Consider the following 20,973-nt stretch of genomic DNA (forward strand, 5'->3'; position numbering starts at 1 on the left):
GAAAAGGAACATGTGAAGGTAGCCTACTTATGATTGTGCCCCTTGAACTACAATTTATGGCAAATAACTTTAAGCAGTTTAATTAGAGTAAAAGTTCAAAGGATGTACATGGAGTTCATTCCCCTGGTGATGAAAACCTTAGGTACTGTTGCATGGCAATGAAATTCCGATAGTACTGCATTGTTTTTTTTTTTAAAACATAAAGTGAAAATGGTAATAGTGAAGTAGCTAGAATTTTGAAATGCAAAAGAATGAAAAATTATGAATAGTACTCTACCCTTCCCCTACAATTCTGTACAGCCTAAGAGAGAAGTCACTCTCTAGAGTGAAGAGAGAAGGGTTTGTATAGTTTATGGGACACAGAGGCAGTGGTTAAGAATTGAGTTTCTGAGGGCACCTGGGTGGCTCAGTCGGTTGAGCGTCTGACTTCAGCTCAGGTTATGATCTCACGGTGGTGAGTTCGAGCCCTGCATCCCCACATCTGGCTGTGTGCTGACAGCTCAGAACGTGGAGCCTGCTTCGGATTCTGTGTCTCCCTCTCTCTCTGCCCTTCCCCTGCTCATGCTCTGTGTCTCAAAAATAAACATTAAAATTAAAAAAATAAAAAGAATTGAGTTTCTGGCATCAGCTCTGCGACCAAGATGATGGTTATGCCCTACCTATGTTAGGAGTGATTGCAACCCAAACAGAATACCTTTTAAAATAATTTATTTTTTTTCACCTTAGTTTCGTCTTGCCACCTTCAGTGCCAACTGGTTTCTTCTGATTTCATGCCCTTAAAATTGAACTTTCAAACTCCCTCTATTTTGTGTAACTGTGATGCTTTTATGAGAACTCTGTGAGAAGTAAATATCCAATTTAATTTTTTCCTACAAAACTGAAACTGTGCACATTGAATTCACTGCTCAGAAATAACTCAATGTGTGGCCTTGTTGTTGACACAGAAAATCAACATGTTTCCATGAAGGTCCATTAGAAACAGTGAGTTTTTAAAAGATTTGATAATATAATGAAGATATTTTATAAGGCATTTACATTGTCTCCCTTTCAATCACTAAGACAAGAACAAAATTAAAGTAAGCCCCTGACTAATCTTGTGAGATGAGGGCAGTAAAGATTTTTTTAAAGCAAACACAATTTATTTTTCAAGTTGTTCTGATGTTTAATAACAGTTTGCTGTTATTTATATATTTTATGTGCTTTGATCAGATACAAATTTTAGTAGGGAAATAAGCAAACATTCCTAAAAATGAATTATAAACAACTGTATTTTAGAATACTAAAAGGATTTTAAAACTTTCAATTCAGCAAAGTTAATATTTTTCCCTAACTGAAATAATGGAAAAAACAAAAGTGTAGACACGTTCATGGCTTTGGGGAAACAATCTTCATGCCCCCAAGGTCATGTTCCTCAGCAGCCATTGCTGGGATCTGCTTCCACTACAGTCCTGCATGGTAGGCACCATTTTGTCTTCTTCAGAAGGTTCATCGAGGCATTGGTTACTGTTAACATGTCTCAAGGTGAGCCTCTGTAAAAGATAACCAACGATCAGTACAACCTATTTTATCTTCACCATCACTTGCTCATCAGATTAAATTTCTTTTGAAAATCCTTTATTATTGTTTTAATATAAACACAGTGATATATATGTTTGTAAAACAAACTGCACGTGGCTCCAAATTGGTATACAACTTTTACTGTTACAGTTTCATCGTTGTCGAATGCACCTTTATCTGCAGATGGTTAAGGAAATTGGCTGACATTTATCATGCATTGCCAAGAATTCAGGCTCCTTTGTAAAAAGCCCGTTTGTGAGCTCTGAGTTCACTTGAGGGCTGCAAATATTAACATGCTTTCACAAAGCCTTCGTTTTCTTAGGCACGTGTTATTCAGTAACCATTTGGTAAACATGCAAAGAAGATGTCACAGCTGTGACCCAAATGAACAAAAACTGCTAGAGATGTTCCCATTTCAAATACTAAACACACCATAGTATCTGTGCTATTCAGTGTAGAAGAATGATTATGATAGCAACAAAGAACTGTGTTACTTGATAGTGTGCTCACCATATTTTGGTTTTCATTTTTAAGTATTTTAAAAAAATGTCAATGCCAAATACAAAAAGGGATGTTATGGTCATACATTTTAAAATACTATATCCATATTTTACTTTCTGTATAATCATACTCACGAATAAGCATCCTCTCAGTACCCAAATGCTAAAATATAATTCCAGTAATTGTACCATGTGAACGAGTTATCACATATCTTGTCTTTTGAGTTCATAGTTGTACATTTTTAAGTTTTATTTATTCATTTAGAGAATGAGCAGGGGAGGAGCTGAGAGAGAGAGGGGAGAGAGAATCCTAAGCTGTGCGGGGCCTAAACTCACGAACCAGGAGATCATGACCTGAGCCAAAATCAAGAGTCCGATGCTTAACCAACTGAGCCACCCAGGAGTACCAAGTTCACATTTATACTTTGAAATCATACTTTTGAACTTTTCATATATACGTTTTAAATCCATATGTTTTATGCATATTTTATGCACACAAATTATATAAATTTCTGCTAAGTTTCATGGGCAATGGCTACGGCCATTTTATATGAAAAACTCCCAACCTGAAGAAAAGTGTTTGAACATATGGCAGGTGATTTGCAGGTATATCTTGAAAAAAGCACACATTATGATTTTGTTGCAAATACCAAAATTAAAAGTAGACAAACTTTGTTGGGGGAAGTGGGGAATGGCTCTTGATATTACATTGCAGGTTGGATTTTTAAAAATGTGGACGGAGCACCTGGGTGGTTCAGTTGGTTCAGCATCCAACTCTTGATTTCTGCTCAGGTCATGATCTCTTAGTTCCTGAGATCCAGCTGCATAGGGGTCTGCACTGGGTGTGGAACCTGCCTAAGGTTGTCTCTCTGCCCATTCTCTTGTGTGCACGCACACCTTCTCTCTCTCTAAAAAAATTTAAAAAATGCAGGAGGCCTGTAATAAAAAGGGTGGAGAAACACTGCCTGGACAGTTGTAATTTGTTTGGAACAGGACTGCAGAGACCCTGGACTGCGCTGCCCTGGGAAGAGATGGAATGGAAAATAGGCTTGTGGAGGGAACACTTAATAGACAACAAGCAGGAAATTAAAAGCACAAAGCTATTAAACGTGAAGGAAATTTCAAGATTGAGGCCTTTGTTGCTCTTTCAATAGATGAAATCAAGCTGTTTATACTAAAGAGAGAGAGGGAGAGAGGAGATGAAATGGCAGAAGATAGGCAAGAAGATGGTTGATGATTTCAGAAGGTGTCTTATGATGCTAGAAATTATGCTGTTGGCTAATGAGCCAGCAACAAACTTGGAAAAAAAAATACAAAGCAAAACATTTTTTCTAGAAAATTTTCATTAAAATAAAAAAAAATACTTCATTTTTGTTACTTTCCTGAGGTCCTTTGTGTATACATGTTCTCTTTCAAAAAAAAAAACAATTTACCCTTGATTACTTTTATTAGATTTTTTTAAAATGGGATAATTTACACAATATTAGTGCATTTTCCTAAATGTTTTCTTTGAAGGAATTCATTAATAGTCAAAAGGCACCATCTTAAAGAGAACAAAAAAACTCCCCCAAAACCTCTTCTTTTTAATGTAGTGCGGTAGAAAGACCAGACATTTTAGGGTCAGAGAGACCTAAGTTTGAATTCCTCTTCCCCCACTTACCAGCCATGAAAACTTGGGCAAGCCACCAAATCGTTCTGAAGACTCAATTCTTTATCGGAAAACACTTAATTATACTCAGTATTTAAAAATGCTCTTTTCCCGTCTGCTTAAAAAATTTAACTTTAGGGGCGCCTGGGTGGCTTAGTCGGTTAAGCGACCGACTTTCGCTTAGGTCTTGATCTCGCGGTTAGTGGGTTCGAGCCCCGCATCGGGCTCTGTGCTGACTGCCAGCTCAGAGCCTGGAGCCTGTTTCAGAGTCTGCGTCTCCCTCTCTCTCTGACCCTCCCCTGCTCACGCTGTCTCTCTCTCTCTCTCTCTCTCTCTCTCCTAGAAATAAATAAAAATATATATAAAAAAAATTTAACTTTATTCAACTATATAACTGTGATCACCTTTAGTGATCTGATAAGGGTAATAATGATACTGTTAACATGTTTCTAGGCAATATTACTTATGGGAAAAATAACCTCTGAATGATAAACTGCATCTGTATCTGATACACTGCAGTATAAACACCTGATAGGAAACCAAATCCTGGGCATCTCTCAGCACCAAGATTTGTAGTTTTGCATACTCTTGGGTTCCTCAGAGCTGGGCCTATGGAGTTGTTACAGAGACGTGTCTCGGGTGCTTCAAGCTGGATGGTCGCCACATCAGCCTGCTATGGTTCTCATCTCTTCACAGAGGGCTGTCACCCCTAAGGCTCTATGAACTGATGCAGGGTCTGCTGAGAGAAGCAAGTCGTGCTTTCTGTCCTAGAATTCTAAATGTCTACTTAACTCTAAGAAGACCCTTTGTTGGACGTTACGCTGTCAGGTATGCTCTGAAAACAAACTAAGATAATGTATGTAAATTGTCGTGTATACAAGTTCTCTGGGCAAAATGTCCAAACCTTTCCAGCTTTCTAATACATCTCGAATGCAGTTCTAATGTAAACGGTGCTCTTTTTCTTGGCTCCTTTCCATACCTCCATTCAGCCTTGTCACTGAGCGTTCCAAGCTCCGTTGTGTCTTCTACTAACAACTTTGATGCCCTAACTTCCCATGTATTGTCATAGGAAGCTACTGCACAGTGTAATATCCTTTATTTACAAGACAATAATCCCAGTAAGATCAAGAACTAGCACATGTTCTTATTTGCACACTTTATAAGAATTTCATACGAGTTTTTTGACTTAGACTGAATAACGATTCCTTTCATTGCTTCCTGAGAAGATATTCACAAATCACACAGTGATAAAAGGTATACTTTTGAAAAATCTTTTATTATTATATCACTCAGCCAACCACAAAGAAAATCTTAGATATAATTTACTCTGTAAAGTTACTGAAAATTACATCTTCGTCTTCGAAAATGCATTTGCTTAAAGTTTCAGGTTAAAATAAATTATAGAAAAGCTACCCTAAATCTGCACACAATGGAAGTATCTGAATAAAAAATTAACAAAATTAATTAATTTTAATGTTCCCCAAACAATTCATATTTTTGGCTATGTTAGTTTTATTTTTAGCTCTAATGCAAAATCTATTATATAAACATGACTATAGTGAACCCAAATGTCATAATGTATTCCATTAATTATATTTATGCACATATAAATATTTGAAATAAAGTGAAAACTGAAAAATGTCTATTAATTAATAATAGACCAAATGCTACTTCATGAAGTCAGCCTCCGAATTAATAAGCAGCTAAAAGTAAAAGGCAAATAACTCCACGGAGAAATAGCACATAAAGATTTTTTAAAGTACATTTTTAAAAAATTTCTAGATTTCAATAAGAGAACATAACAAAAATAGTAAAATAAATTTAACACAGTCTGCAAAACAAGCTTATAAAAACTTATTAGAGAATGTAGTCAGTAGGATTCTCAAAAATATTTCTAAAAACTTCCATTCTTGTATAGTTTCTTAGTAGCCATTTTTGCAAAGGACTATCATTACATGTTTCCACAGTGAGCTGCTGGGAGCCATCCGCTACTTTGCTTACTGAGAGACAGGACTGGGTGATTATGTGAAGAAGAGTGTGGGTCTGTTTGACAAAGAAAATAATGAATAATGACAAAATCAAATACAAAGGCAGTAATAAATCAATCATTCTTGGCAACATACAATTTCTACTGGATAAGGATGGAAGGCACACGTCATAATAATTGCATCCATGGAACTATGAGCCATATCTTTTTAGATGGCGTTAGTATCAAGTGTATTAAGTAGGAGCAAATGAAGATAAGACTGGGAGCAGAGCCTGAGATCAAATGTTGAAACATTTTGAGCAAGAGGTTATTTTGGACAGAAAAGGCATATTCTCAATGTTCACTCTAGTGATAAAATGATTTTTTTTAGTGCTAAATGGGTTATTTTGTGAGTAGAACTCAAAGCTATTGAGCTCCCAGAGTTTTTTCAATTATGGTTTTTGACTTCCTCACTCCTTTGCCCTAAACTTGAGCAGATGCCAGGGAAGAATTCAGGGGAGAATTTATTGATTATTAATGTTTTGCTTTCATTTGTACAGTATGGTACTCAAACTGTTTCCACCATGTTTTCTCACAGTTAACCGGTGTTAAGAGTGTTGCGCATCTGCATTGCCAAATTCATCTAAATGTCAATTAGAAAGTTAATGAACAGAGGAGAGAGGAAAAAGGAAAAGGTCAGCTCCACTTGGGCTCTTAATTTGACCTAATTCTCCAAACACAATTTGTAATTAATTAGTTTCTTGCTTTCGGTCTATTTCCTCCTCAGGAGCATTAGCTCCAGGAAGGCCAGAAACTAGAAGAACTACATACATCAAGCCTAGTGCCTGCCCACAGGAGGCTCTTTATAAGTTCTGATTGTAGTGAAAGGCCAATGCAGAAAATAAGTTCTGGTAAAATTAAACTGCATTTCTTGTAGCTTAATGGACACAAATCATTGGATTTTCTATTTCAAGGATTTAGTTTCTATTGTAAAACAGTAGACAAATGATTTATAAAGATAGAAAGGATAATATATAGTAAGTTACATATGATACATAAATTATATATGTTATATATATAACTTACATTTAAGATTCTATATTTTTTTAACCAAACTTGAATTTCCTATCCACACTCTTCAAAATCCTAAGCTTGATAATCCTCTACCTTCAGTGATGTTTCTTTTCATAATAAGTTTTTCTTGGTAAATGTCATGTTAACATCAAAGACCCTAGTGTTAGTGATTGTGAATTTCATCTATTATGAAAAAGAAAAATGGAATTATAAAGTTCCTTGATTTCAAACAAAACAACCTGATTTTACTTATGCTCAGGAAGTGTAACCCCAGATCATAAACACAGTATAAAATTTTCCATAAAAATATTTCCCCCATTTGTTTATCACATGAATACCATGAAAAAAATTCAAAGAATTTTCACTGCTGGTACTTCTGAAAAGCCAGTAAATCAGAAGAAATATTAGAAATTTCAAATAATCCCACTGAGATAAAAAAGTATTTTTCATTTTAAAACCCACACAACAACATTTAGAGTTTTCATTTGTTCGAAAAATAAGTGTAGTTTACTTATTTTTTTCTCAGTGTTCTGTCTACAGGAGATACCAAATGATTAATATTTTATGTGTTTTCTAGTTATTTTTAGTGTTCATATTATGCAAATTTATGTTGATCTAATTACGTACCCTGCCACTTTATTGTGGTCTTTCTTATTCCTTATCGTTCAAATAATCTAAAAACATAAGAAATACACAATTTCTACAAAGTAGGTTTTCCAAAAGTCATTTCACTTTTCCAGTTTGGGGAATATCTTTCCAATTTGGAGCTATTATAAATAATGCTATCATAAACATCTCTGAATGTCTCTCTCCACTTCTGTAATCATTTATTTAGAAATGATTCTTGAAATGAAATCACAAGGTCAAAAGGTATGAACATTTTAATACATACTAGCAAAGTTTAAAAAAATCTACAATATTTATTTTGTAATAATAGCAGTAGCAGCTAACATTTCTTATGCTTATTATATGCCAGGATACTGCATGGGTGTCAGTTTTACTACATCTACACCAGTGTTGTGTGTTCCATGAAAAACATTTCTTGATAGACAGGATAGAGAAATAGATATAAGAATACACATGAAATGATTTTTTATTTATTTTTGATAGTTATAATTAGCTGTTGAAAATGAAAGAAAAAGTTAACTATTTCTCCTGTGCTGATTTATTCAAGACCTTGCATATTTTTCTATTAGGCATATTTTTTCTATTAAATACTCTTTATTAAGCATATCAGCCCTTATTGTACTTGTTGCTAAGCCCTCTCACAACTTTGGAAGACTGTCATGTTATTTCAGTTTTGAAGGTAGTGTGGCATACAGCCTGATATGAAGCATATGCCAAATATATTTTCCTATTGCTTTATTTAAAATATTGACTAGGGAACAGGGTAAAATGAACCCCAAGCTAGTATTTGTTTTTGTTTATAACATTACTTAATCATTCTCCTTTGAAATATAAAGCATTAATATTTCCTCAGATTTACAAAATTTGAATTGTGTTATTTAAATATGTGCAAGAAAACAATCATTTCCTGCCTTTAAACGTATTTGTAGGTTTTGCTGTCTAAGTCAGGATGTGTGTGTCATGCATGGAGTGTCCCTAAATCTACCCTTTTGAAAAGCTAGTTATGTTGAAAGCCAACTGACATCAGGCTAGGAAAACAAGTTTAATGACAAAGTAGGAATTGCAAAATTATAAAATCAGGTCATACTTTTGCATCTTCTTTATTAAAAAGCACTAAGTGAAAAACCTGATGATAATTTAATGAACTAATAGGAGTGACTGGCTGGTCGATTAAAGAACCAATCATATAGGCTTCAGTTTAAAAGATTCCATACTAAAATGCTGTTTAGCTTATATATTTTTTAAATTTTTTAATTTTTTTTTAAAATTTATTTCTGAGAGAGAGACCATGTGAGCAGGGGAGGGTCAGAGAGAGAGGGAGATACAGAATCTGAAGTAGGCTCCAGGCTCTGAGCTAGCTGTCAGCACAGAGCCCTACGCAGGGCTCGAACCCACGAACCGTGAGATCATGACCTGAGCCAAAGTCGGACGCTTAACTGACTGAGCCACACAGGGGCCCCTAAAATGCAATTTAGTTTAAAAAGTAAAAAAATTAAAATGAAACTCGATTGTTACATATAATGAGAAAAACAGATTGTTATATTCAATAGCAGTAAGATTTCCCCTATTGATAAAGTACACAGTAATTATTTAAAGAGTGATGTAATAAAGTTTTGTTATTCAAAATATTAAGTATGATCTCCTGACGAGGTGATCTGTGTTTCATTAGAACAGAATATGCCTGTTCTAAAAAAGAAGTGTAAACGTTTCCGAAACAAGAACTAAAATTATAGTACTAAACTACTGAAATTCCTATTCACTAATTGAGTCTACATAAGAAACCACAGCTATGGGTCAATGAGAATATGGAAAGGTAACACTAGTCAGATATACACAGCCTTCTAAAGGTAAATTGAGTCACTGTTTTTATTAGGAGTACTACACAGGGAAATGGCTGGATTGCCATTATAGATTACTTACCTTCAAATTATATTGCCATTTACCTGCTTTCTGATAAAGGTAAATAAAAGAGGAGGTGTTAAGTAAAGTCTAAATATAAGCTTCTGTGATTTCAGTAAATAGCAGTCCAACATATTTTACCTATTGAAAAAAAATCTCTTGTGACTCTGGGAAACATTTGATACAGATGGATATGGAATTCATTTTCTCAGTCAACTTGCTCAGTCACATGAAAAACAAGACTTATTTTTAGCATCATACTTTGCTCCCTTATTTTTTTCTTTGTTGCGTAGTGTTTGTTGAGCATAAGTGTTCTGTTCTAAAATTAGATTCTTACACTGTATATAGCTGCTTGGATGTTCAAAAAGAAATGTGATTATGTGCACTTATTGTCAGAAAATGTAAATTTCAAATGCATTGGAACACAACTGCAATGTTGAAATAGAATATAAAAAAATCTGAATAAAATAGAATGGATGGATGACAACTTTATAAAAATACTTTTTAAAAGGTTTCAATGTGATGAAATTTAGGTTTTTTTTTCTTTTTTGTTGTAATTCTGTGGTAATTGCTTTCAAAGCACTATACTGTTCTGGTAATTTATTTAAGAGATTCTAGACCAGGTGAGGATCTTGTAGCTTTGTTAATGATGCCCGGTTCACCCCCAAGTTGAACTTGTTTAGCCAGGTATAAAGTGATACTGAATTAAATTCATGGCTGTGTTAAAAAATATTTAGTTAAGAAAGTGAAAAACTCTGTTTCAAATTAAAGTTGGCCAAAGATGCGAATTTATTACCAACATGTGCTTAGTTTCACTCAAGGGAGAAGCAATTAGATATTAATTATATTATGAATATGTATAAAGTTTGTAAGCGATTAGACCATACTGACAAAGTGGTTTTATGGCTGTTCTTCTAAATAGATAGTTTATTGCAGAACATCATTCCAAATATTAAGGAAAGGAGAAATTCTGTGTGAATAAAATTGGATATGGCAAATAATAATATTTAATAATTTCTTTCATTTATAATATACATCTAGCTTATCAGATCAGCATCATTAAAAGCATCAAATTGTTTCTGGTTTTTCAGTGATCTCAAGGCCATGTAAGGTAGTGGAAAGATTGCTGGACTCAGTGCCAGAAACCTGGGGTCTAAAAGCTAGATAAGCTATTTAAACACTTTAAACTTACATTTACTAATGTGAAGAACACAAATAATAATATTATACAGGACTGTTGTTAGAATTGCTTGAGAAAACAGATTATAGACACTCTAAATTTCATTCCCTTCTCTTTTCCCTCCACTCACCCAAGAAACAAACAAAATGGAGAGACTCGGTGTTTTGAGGCTTTGTGATATTGTTTAGTTTTTCTCTAGATTTTCTAGTAATTTTGCTCCTATTTCAACTTTTTTTAATGTTTATTTTTGAGAGAGAGAAAGAGTGCAAAAGAGGGAGGGGCAAAGAGAGAGGGAGACAGGATCTGAAGTAGACTCTAGGCTCTGAGCTGTCAGCATAGACCCTGATGCAAGGCTAGAACCCAGGAGCTGTGAGATCATGACCTAGGCTGAAGTCAGATGTTTTACCGACTGAGCCACCAAGGCTCCCCACGATTTACTTTTCTAAAATTGAAAGTGCTATGGTAGATAAGATGGAATATTTTAGCTGTTCACACAGTGAGGTTTACAACTGTACTGGTGACTAGCTTTCTTTGATTACTTTATTAGAACCTAATTCCTGTCCCTATCATTGGCGGTGTGCTTATTTTTCTGCCCGATAAAGGCTAAAAGAAGAGAACTTTAAGAAAAGTTTCAGCTCTTGTAATCCTGTGACCTCCACCAAGTTTTATTCTACTTTGATAGTTAACCACCCTCAGAGGTTTCTCAAAGAAAACTGACTTTGCCTTTGATAACAGTAGATAAATAATTAAAGAAGTAGCAAGTAGCACTTTCTACTTCCCACAGGTTAGATGCCAGAAGACCAGTGCTACTTGGCAATGACTCCTCTTTCCCAGCGCCTCTCACTCTTTACTCCCTCCCTCTCCCCCATCTCTCCTGAAGGCCTGTCATTTTTTCCAAAGTGTATTTATGCCTTTTCTTAACTTTGCAATAATTCCAATGGTTTATAAAAAGACTAAGGAAGATAAGTAGATGTTTGGCCACTGTCTAGACCTATCCTTTTCAAACTTTAATATGTATGTAAATGACCTGGGGATTTGTTAAGATGCAGACTCTGAGATAGTCTAGTAAGTTTCCGAATTTCCAAAAAGCTCCAGGTGATGTTACTAGTCTACACCTACTAGATGTAACTAGTCTACTAGTTACAACTTTGGGTTGTAAGAGTTGGACTACTCTATAGACTTAAGTATTAGATTTCAATTTCTTTTAAAAAAAATATCTCTATTCTTCTGACTTTTTTACAAATAAAATCAGTCTTATTTCAAAGCTGAAATTTCCAGAAAGGTGATTCATTATTCCTATAATTATTCTATTTTCTTGTGACTTCTCTACAGTATGGTTTATACATTCATAAATTTGGCAAAAAATCTATACTATGATGTAAAGTTGGGCAAGTTGAACATCATAATTTAATTCTGAAAACAAACATATAGGAGGGAAAGTATGTTATATAACTATTACTATGATCAGATTTTTTTCAAACAAACACTTCTCAATATTTATGGCATAGTATAAGCTTTTTTATGTGTGTTCTGGAAATGAAGTTTACATGACAAAAAATATTACAATGCTCTAAAAATACTACAATAGCTAACTACTAGTCATCCAAAATAGTAAATTTGCAAAAACCATGTCTTTGGCTTAGGTGAAGGAATCTTTTTTTCTCTTTTCTTTCACAATCCCTTAGTATTCAATAATCTTACTTTACTGCTGGCTGATAAAAACATAAAATACACACCTAAGTACCAAAAATATAGTTATTTCAGAAATTAAAGAATCTGAGTTATGACTAGTAGCCATTGCCCACTCAAAAAATAGAAGATTGGAGATTAAAAGTGGTACTCTGAAATTCAACACTGCTTTACCTTATAAAAAGTACATATTCTCATTCCCCTTTCCTTGTATATTCTAGATTTTAATTTTTAGCACAAGCCCAATAAAGTCCTGGGTTCCTTGTGACAACTAAAGAACAACAGCAATGAAGAGTTTGATTAAAAAATACAACTTTTGTAGGATTTCTCCCTTATCTGTACTTTTCTTTACAGAAGGAGAGAGCCAAGGTTCCTTGTTTACCCTCATGTATTTTTGAAGGGGTTATCTTCTGCAGTCATAATGTAAAGGATGGTGATGATGATAGCTCAAGAGAAATAATTGGGGTCAGACAAAGGTGAACAAGGTACAGAGGAGACAAGGGTCTGAATAGAACACCCTGGTGCATTATAGGAACAATTCAGGATGTTTGCCCTTAATTATGTCCCAGAAGAAGAATATTTTGTGTCCAAAGAGCTTGATTATATTCTATAAATTTTAGAGCGAAACTTTAACCGTACGTAATCAGCTTCAAATCATGTAAAAAATTCAGTAAGTTTTTCTGCTAAGAAACTACATCATACAAATGAAAGGATGTTCAAAAAGTTTTTAAAAAGAAGACGATATTTATCTTGTAAGAATAGTTTTTCTTATTTTAAGTCACCAACCATTTAATAATGAGGAAAATGTAACACAGATGACCCAATTCATTTTGTTAAGCAAAGGAAACTGAAAGAAACGAAGCTGTTTCAAGGAAACTTCCTTATGGAAGAGAAAATATTTCTTTTTTATTAGCTCCATCTGATGGTTGATCTGGTTTTTACACACTGCCTGGCTATAAATTCCCAACAGTAATTTTATTGTTTTCTCTCCCTCTCTTCTATCAGAAAGATGTACTATATTGAGACAATGCTGCTTGGCTGATTATGTACATAATTAGTTTATTGAATTTTGCAAAGTATTTACTATAATAAAGAGCATTCATGCTCATCAGCTTTTTTCTTTTTTCCTCTAAGTTGGGAAGCTATAAAATTTAAAATTTGAAAATACTGTTGATATCGTCCTATAATATGCATCTTCATATATACCTCTCACATAAGCATAGCTGGCCAGTTGCCTAATTTATGTTAAACATGTACATGTGATAGCACATATTAAGCACATAAAAATGAATTTATTTTCCTTATTCACATTTTACATGAATGGACTAGTTTGGCAAAAACCTATTATATGCTATACCACTCTAATGCTATCAGATAGAGGCATGCATGCTTAAAAATACAGTTCTTCCAATGCGGAAAAAATAGCTCAGGATTTAAATGTATTTGAAATATATAAATGAGTTTGAGCACTAAATAATAAATAAATTAAAGAAAATACTGTACCTCAGCATCATATTCCCATAACTGATTTCCTCTCATGTGGTGGCATTTTAACATGATTACAGGTCCACTGAGTCTAGACACATCCAAGCACAAATCATCGGTTCGGATTTCTTTGTCAGCAGTATAAGAAAACACCTGGAAGTATAAAATTCAGCTAATAAAATAATCTTCTTAAAAACAAAAAGAAACTCCACAATATAGCAGATTTCTCTCTGGAAGAGTTCTTATCAACATGTGTTTTCAAATGGTCTCTGCTGTGTGATCTTGAGAAAGCTAGTTCACCCCTGAGTCCCTTTCTTCAGCTGCAAAATGAGGCAGTGTCATCTGTTTTATAAGGTTTTTGTGAGGCCTCAGTCTAATAAACTAACATAGTAAATATTATTTGGTGTCACCACATTTCCTGCACTATACTTGTCTCCTATATCTTACAACAGGTTCAATGAAATAAACTTTGTTAACTATATGGGGCTCAATAAAGGGCACTCCTTGTTCTCACCACCATACGACCAGTACCCTAGTTCTGTAGAGATAATGATATCTTTCATAAAGACGTTTAAATCTTTCTTTCCATAACATCATGTAAGTTTTATTAAATATTGTCAGTGTGTTTCCAAAGGTTGTAGAATTAGCTTCTCTAGAGAGCTCATTAAAGGTAGGCTCTCTGCTTATCTTTCTCATATGGTTATAGCTGAGCTTGGCTACAGTTCTGAAAAGATCCAAGAAATGTCAAGGTGGATTGTGGATTCATTGTTGGCTAATTTAAACTGATACTATAAGAAGCTTTATTTTTTAAATTTATGGTATGAATAATTTACTTATAACCTTGATTATTGAAAGTTCATGAAGAGTTAGTAAGTACCTAATTATAAAAGTTATTTTCTTCTGTTATCTATGATAAGCATGGTTCAGTATTTTGTGGGTGTTTTTTTCTTTGCAATGTCAAGAGGGAATATAATAAGGAAGATTATCTGAGAATCTTTTAGTTTTCCACTGCAGTATGGTAAAATTGGAGGAAGTCAGTTCTACATATCTCTTAAAACTTTGGAGCCCTGGTCTGTAATCTGAGCAAGTTAGTCTTGAAGGGGTTGGCCTCTTCGGCACTGAGACTCAGGACTTCTCTGAAAGTTACAAGTGGTATGAGGAAAGTACAAAGTCAATGATAAGGACATTCTTCACTCAGGTTGTACATTCCACTCAACAACATAAAACTTTGAGAAGTATATGAAGTTCATTTAATTGAACTATATAAAAATATTACAGATTTCATATATAGCATTCATAAAAAATTTCCTCTTTAGTACTTTTTAATGCTTATACTTTTAATGGAATTTATGAGTAACCAAGAGAATAAAAGAAATACCCATCAAATATATGTATTATATCCTTCCCAAACACGATACTTATTAATACAATATTTAATTTAAAATAAACATATTTAATTAGCTGACTGAATTTAGTAGGAGACCTTGACTTGAAGGAGGGAAATTTCTAGAGAAATTTCTTTTATCTTTTGTTTTAATGTGAGGTATAATTTTCCACATTGAAGTATTTTCTTTTAGTTGTATACAGATGCCAATGTAAATAGAGGCACCAAAGCATTCACATTTGCCATTAATTTTGTATGATGAGTATAACTATGACCTGAAAAATGATTTTTCCTCAGGTGTCTTATGACAGTTTGGAAACTTTACCACCTTCTTTGTTTCTTGATTCCTAATTTTAATTCAATCAGTAACTATCTTAAGTGATTTATGTGCAAGAAAGATATATTTGTAGGATATTTTCTGAATTATTACCTGAAGTTGTGTTTCTTTGGCCTTTGCACTTGGAAAATAATTAACTGATGTTAAAATGTTTGGTCTACAGATAATTTTTTCTTAAAAAATCTGTACATAAGTCTTTGTTATTTTCTGGCATTAATTAATTAGTTAACAAATAATAACAAATAATTAATATGATAGACTTATTTTTCATCCTGAGAATTTTATTTTATGTTTAAGCATTTTATGCTTAAGTGTTAAGGATAGTTTTTATTCTAATAACAAGTCAGTGTATGTCAGTATATATGTGTCTTTCTTGGTTTTATTTGGAAATTATTAGGCTTGATCTCAGTTATTTACTCCTTTTATCTATCATCTTTTTACCCATAATGATCATTTTTGTGCTTTTTCATATCTCCTACTGTAGGAAGCTCATGGAATTCACTTTGGGATAGACTAAAATATTATGTGCAAAGTACTTTGCAAAGATCCTAGGTACCCAGAAAACAGTCAGTAAGTGGTACTTCGTGTTATTATACCAATCTTAGAGGTCCTCCTAGGTTGTGGCCTTGTATATGAATTCCTGCCTTGATAGTATGCCCAGTACCCAAAGAATTTTTAGGACAGGAGCCCATCAGGTTTTGCTCTTACCTGTCTGTGCTGAGCCCTCTACATACAGCCCTGAGGAGAGGCTCTAATACCTGATGACAGACTATCCTGACACTTGAAGCATATATAGTCCCCCTTTACTGAGTTTCTTATGACTTTGGAGACAGTGTCCTTAGATTCCCTAGGGAGCAGGTGCTCCTTATGGTCATTGCCTGTTGACTGTGTCAGTACCCCATGTAGCCTCCCTCAGGTGGTAGGTGTGGTTCCTGGCAGAGTATCTGCCCAATCTGTTCTCTTGCTGTAGTTAAAATCTTTATTCCTGATTACAAGGTAAGATAGTTCAGTCCTGAACACATATGAAACACACTAACTTAAACATCACACATGTTGTTGACTTTATGAGGTCCAGTCCTTCATTAGTGAAATCTAATTGTATGTTCTTTTATAAAAATTGGATGCTATTCCTCCCTTTCTAGTTACCATTGAAATTGCTCTATCATTGGTTATTAGTACTGATTCTTACCAAAACCAGAAGTGAGTTACGCATGCTAGATTTAGCATATATTTCCAGTTGCTCCAATGCCAGTCTGATTCTAATAATAATTGGTTCAATCAAAGTCTAATCACTTTAAACTAAGGTGACTAGAAGCAGAGGAAAATAATCAATCTCCGTGTCCTTCCATCCATTATAAAAGAGGAATAGGGAGGAACTTAACATTAATCGAGCACTTATCTGGGTTTTTTTCGCTTGATTTTTATTTTTTTTATTATTTTAAAAAATGTTTTATTTTTAAATATAATTTATTCTCAAATTGGTTTCCATATCACACCCAGGGCTCGTCCCAACGAGTGTCCTCCTCAATGGCCATCACACACTTTCCCATCTGCCCCACCTCACATCCACCCTGTTTGTTCTCAGTATTTAAGAGACTCTTATGGTTTGCCTCCTTCCCTCTCTGTAACTTTTTTTTCCCCTTCCTTTACCCCATGGTCTTCTGTTAAGTATTTCCAGATCCACATATGAGTGAAAACATATGGTATTTGTCTTTCTCTGCCTAATTTCTCTTAGCATAATACCCTCCAGATACGTCCATGTTGCTACAAATGGCCATATTTCATTCTTTCTCATTGCCAAGTAGTATTCCATTGTATATATGAACCACATCTTCTTTATCCATTTATCAGTTGATGGATATTTAGTCTCTTTCAATGATTTGGCTATTGTTGAGAGTGCTGCTCTGAACATCGGGGTACATGTGCCCCTATGTATCAGCACTCCTGTATCCCTTGAGTAAATTCATAGCAGTGCTATTGCTGGGTCACAGGGGAGTTCTATTGTTAATTTTTTGAGGAACCTCTACACGGTTTTCCAGAGCAACTGCACCAGTTTGCATTCCTACCAACAGTGTAGGGGGGGTGCCCATTTTTCCATATCCTCACCAGCATCTATAGTCTCCTGATTTGTTCATTTTAGGCACTCTGACCAGCGTGAGGTGGTATCTCAGAGTGATTTCGATTTGTATTTCCCTGATGATGAATGACGTTGAGCATCATTTCCTGTATCTGTTGGCCATTTGGATGTCCTCTTTGGAAAAGTGTCTGTTCATGTCTTCTGCCCATTTCTTCACTGGATTACTTGATTTTCGGATGTGGAGTTTGGTGAGTTCCTTATAGATCTTGGATACTAGTCCTTTCTCTGATATGTCATTTGCAAATATATTTTCCCATTCCGTTGGTTGCCTAATAGTTTTGTTGATTGTTTCCTTTGCCATGCAGAAGCTTTTTGTCTTGATGAAATCTTAATAGTTCAGTTTTGCTTTTGATTCCCTTGCCTTTTGAGATATGTCAAGTAAAAAGTTGCTGCAGCTGAAGTCAAAGAGGTTGTTTCCTGCTTTCTTCTCTAGGGTTTTGACGGTTTCCTGTCTTACATTCAGGTCCTTTATACAATTTGAGTTTATTTTTGTGTATGGTGTAAGAAAGTTGTCTAGTTTCATTCTTCTGCATGTTGCTGTCCAGTTCTCCCAGTACCATTTGTTAAAAAGGCTGTCTTTTTTCCATTATATACTCTTGCCTGCTTTGTTAAAAATTAATTGGCCGTACGTTAGTAGGTTCTATTCTGGGTTCTCTATTCCATTGATCTATGTGTCTGTTTTTGTGCCAATAGCATACTGTCTTGATTACAGCTTTGTAGTAGAGGCTAAAGTCTGGGATTGTGATGCCTCCCATCTTTTCTGGTTCCATGCAAATTTTAGGATAGTTTATTTTAGTTTTGAGAGGAATGCTGGTGCATTCAATACAATTGGGATTGTATTGAATGTGTAGATTGCTTTGGGTAATATTGACATTTTAACAATATTCTTCCAATCCATGAGCATGGAGTGTTTTTCCATTTCTTTGTGTCTTCTTCAATTTCCTTCATAAGTTATTTATAGTTTTCAGCATACACATCTTTTACATATTTGGTTAGGTTTATTCCTATTTTATGGTTTTGGTGCAATTGTGAATGGGATCAGTTTCTTTCTCTTTTTGTTGCTTCATTATTGGTGTATAAACCAATTTCTGTATGTTGATTTTTGTACTGTGCAACTTTGCTAAATTCATGGATCAGCTCTAGCAGACTTTTGGTGGAGTCTGTCAGGTTTTCCATGTAGAGTATCATGTCATCTGTGAAAAGTGAAAGTTTGACTTCATCTTTGCCAATTCTGATGCCTTTGATTTCCTTTTGTTGTCTGATGGCTGATGCTAGGACTTCCAGCCCTATGTTAAACAACAGTGGTGAGAGTGGACATCCCTGTCGTGTTCCTGATCTCAGGGGGAAAGCTCTCTCTTCCCCCCCGCCCCCACTGAGGATATTAACTGTGGACTTTTTATAAATGGCTTTTCTGATGTTTAAGTAAGATCTTTCTATTCCAACTTTCTCAAGAGTTTTTATTAAGAAAGGATGCTGTATTTCATCAAATGCTTTTTCTGCATCTATTGACAGAATCATATGATTCTTATCTTTTTTTTTTGTTAATGTGATGTATCTCATTGATTGATTTGCAAATATTGAACCAGTCCTGCAACCCGGGAATGAATCTCACTTGATCATGGTGAATAATACTTTTTATATGCTTTTGAATTCGATTTGTCAGTATCTTGTTGAGAATTTTTGCATCTTTACTCATCAGGGATATTGGCCTGTAGTTCTCTTTTTTTGCTGGGTCTCTGTCTGGTTTGGGAATCAAAGTGATGCTGGCTTCATAGAATGAGTCCAGAAGTTTTCCTTCCATTTCTTTGGAACTGCTTGAGAAAATAGGTATTAACTCTGTTTTAAATACCTGGTAGAATTCCCCCAAGGAAGCCATCTGGTCCAGGACTCTTATTTGTTGGGAGATTTTTGATAACCGATTCAAATTCTTCACTAGTTATGGGTCTGTTCAAATTTTCTATTTCTTCCTGTTTGAGTTTTTGGTAGTGTGTGGGTGTTTAGGAATTTGTCCATTTCTTCCAGGTTGTCCAGTTTGTTGGCCTATAATTTTTCATAGTATTCCCTGATAATCGCTTGTATTTCTGAGGAATTGGTTGTAATAAATCCATTTTGCTTCGTGATTTTATCTTTTTGGGTCCTCGGTCTTTTCTTTTTGAGAAGCCTAGCTAGAAGTTTATCAATTCGGTTTATTTTTTCAAAAATCCAACTATTGGTTTTATTGATCTGTTCAACTTTTTTTTTTAATTCTATATTGTTTATATCTGTCCTGATTTTTATTATTTCTCTTCTTCTGCTGGGTTTTGGGTATCTTTGCTATTCTGCTTCTAGTTCCTTTAGGAGTGCTATTAGATTTTGTATTGAGGATTTTTCTAGTTGCTTGAGATAGGCCTGGATTGCAATTTATTTTCCTTTTAGGACTGCCTTTGCTGCATCCCAAAGGTCTTGGATTGTTGGATTTTCATTTTCATTTATTTCCATATATTTTTAATTCTTCATTAATTGCCTATTTGACCCATTCATTCTTTAGTATGATGTTCTTTAACCTCCATGTTTTTGGAGGTTTTCCAGACTTTTTCCTGTGGTTGATTTCAAGTTTCATAGCATTGTGATCTGAAAGTGTGCACAGTATGATCTCAATTCTTTTATGTTTATTGAGGGCTATTTTGTGACCCAGTATGTGATCTGTCTTGGAGAATGTACCATGTGCACTCAAAAAGAAAGTGAATTCCATTGCTTTGGGATGTACAGTTCTAAATATATCTGTCAAATCCATCTGGTCCAATGTGTCATTCAGGGCCATTATTTCTTTAGTGATCCTCTGTCTAGTTGATCTATCCATTGCTGTAAGTGGAGTATTAAAGTTCTCTGCAATTAGCACATTCTTATCAATAAGATTGCTTATGTTTGTGATTAATTTTTTTATATATTTGGGTGCTTTCAAATTTGGTCCATAACCATTTATGATTGTTAGCTCTTTCTGATGGATAGACCCTGTAATTATTATATAATGCCCTTCTTCATGTCTTGTTACAGCCTTTACTTTAAAGTCTAGCTTGTCTGATATAAGTATGGCTACTCTAGCTTTCTTTTGACTTCCAGTAGCATAGATAGTTCTCCATCTCCTCACTTTCAATCTGAAGGTGTTCTCAGGTCTAAAATGGGTCTCTTGTAGACAGCAAATAGATGGGTCTTGTTTTTTACCCATTCTGATACCCAATGTCTGGTACCTATGGAGCATTTAGGCCATTTACATTCAGCGTTATTATTGAAGAAAATGGGTTTAGTGTCATTGTGTTCTCTGGAGGTTTTGTGCTTGTAGTGACGTCTCTGGTATTCAAGGAAATGTTCCTTGAAACATTTCCCTCAGATAGTTCCCCTTAGGAGCTCTTGTAAGGCTGGTTTAGTGGTGATAAATTCCTTCAGTTTTTGTTTGTTTTGGAAAAACTTTATCCCTTCTTCTATTCTGAATGACAGGCTTTCTGGATAAAGG

The 20,973-nt window shown here is 34.6% G+C and overlaps 1 protein-coding gene and 1 long non-coding RNA gene across 3 annotated transcripts in view; one reads left to right on the forward strand and one right to left on the reverse strand.

Moving 5' to 3' along the window:
• Nucleotides 1-1,158: 1,158 nt before the first annotated feature.
• GALNT13 (polypeptide N-acetylgalactosaminyltransferase 13) overlaps nucleotides 1,159-20,973 on the reverse strand; it is a 528,727-nt gene continuing 508,912 nt past the window's right edge. Inside the window, exons 12-14 of one of the 2 annotated variants that reach the window (XM_077767828.1) lie at nucleotides 13,644-13,778; nucleotides 9,293-9,322; nucleotides 5,563-5,748 (exon numbers count right to left, since the gene is read on the reverse strand). In XM_077767828.1, the coding sequence (XP_077623954.1) occupies nucleotides 5,563-5,748; nucleotides 9,293-9,322; nucleotides 13,644-13,778 (351 nt within the window). Of the gene's footprint in view, nucleotides 1,530-5,562; nucleotides 5,749-9,292; nucleotides 9,323-13,643; nucleotides 13,779-20,973 lie in introns of those variants that run through there. The other variant, XM_077767826.1, reaches the window with a different exon arrangement.
• LOC144234483 (uncharacterized) overlaps nucleotides 4,450-20,973 on the forward strand; it is a 79,713-nt gene continuing 63,189 nt past the window's right edge. The window contains exon 1 of the long non-coding RNA XR_013335970.1: nucleotides 4,450-4,533. This is a non-coding gene — a long non-coding RNA (uncharacterized LOC144234483). The remainder of the gene's footprint in view (nucleotides 4,534-20,973) is intronic.

Source organism: Crocuta crocuta, unplaced genomic scaffold (assembly GCF_008692635.1).
Source record: "Crocuta crocuta isolate KB4526 unplaced genomic scaffold, BGI_CrCroc_1.0 scaffold154, whole genome shotgun sequence".
Taxonomy (NCBI): Eukaryota; Metazoa; Chordata; class Mammalia; order Carnivora; family Hyaenidae; genus Crocuta; species Crocuta crocuta.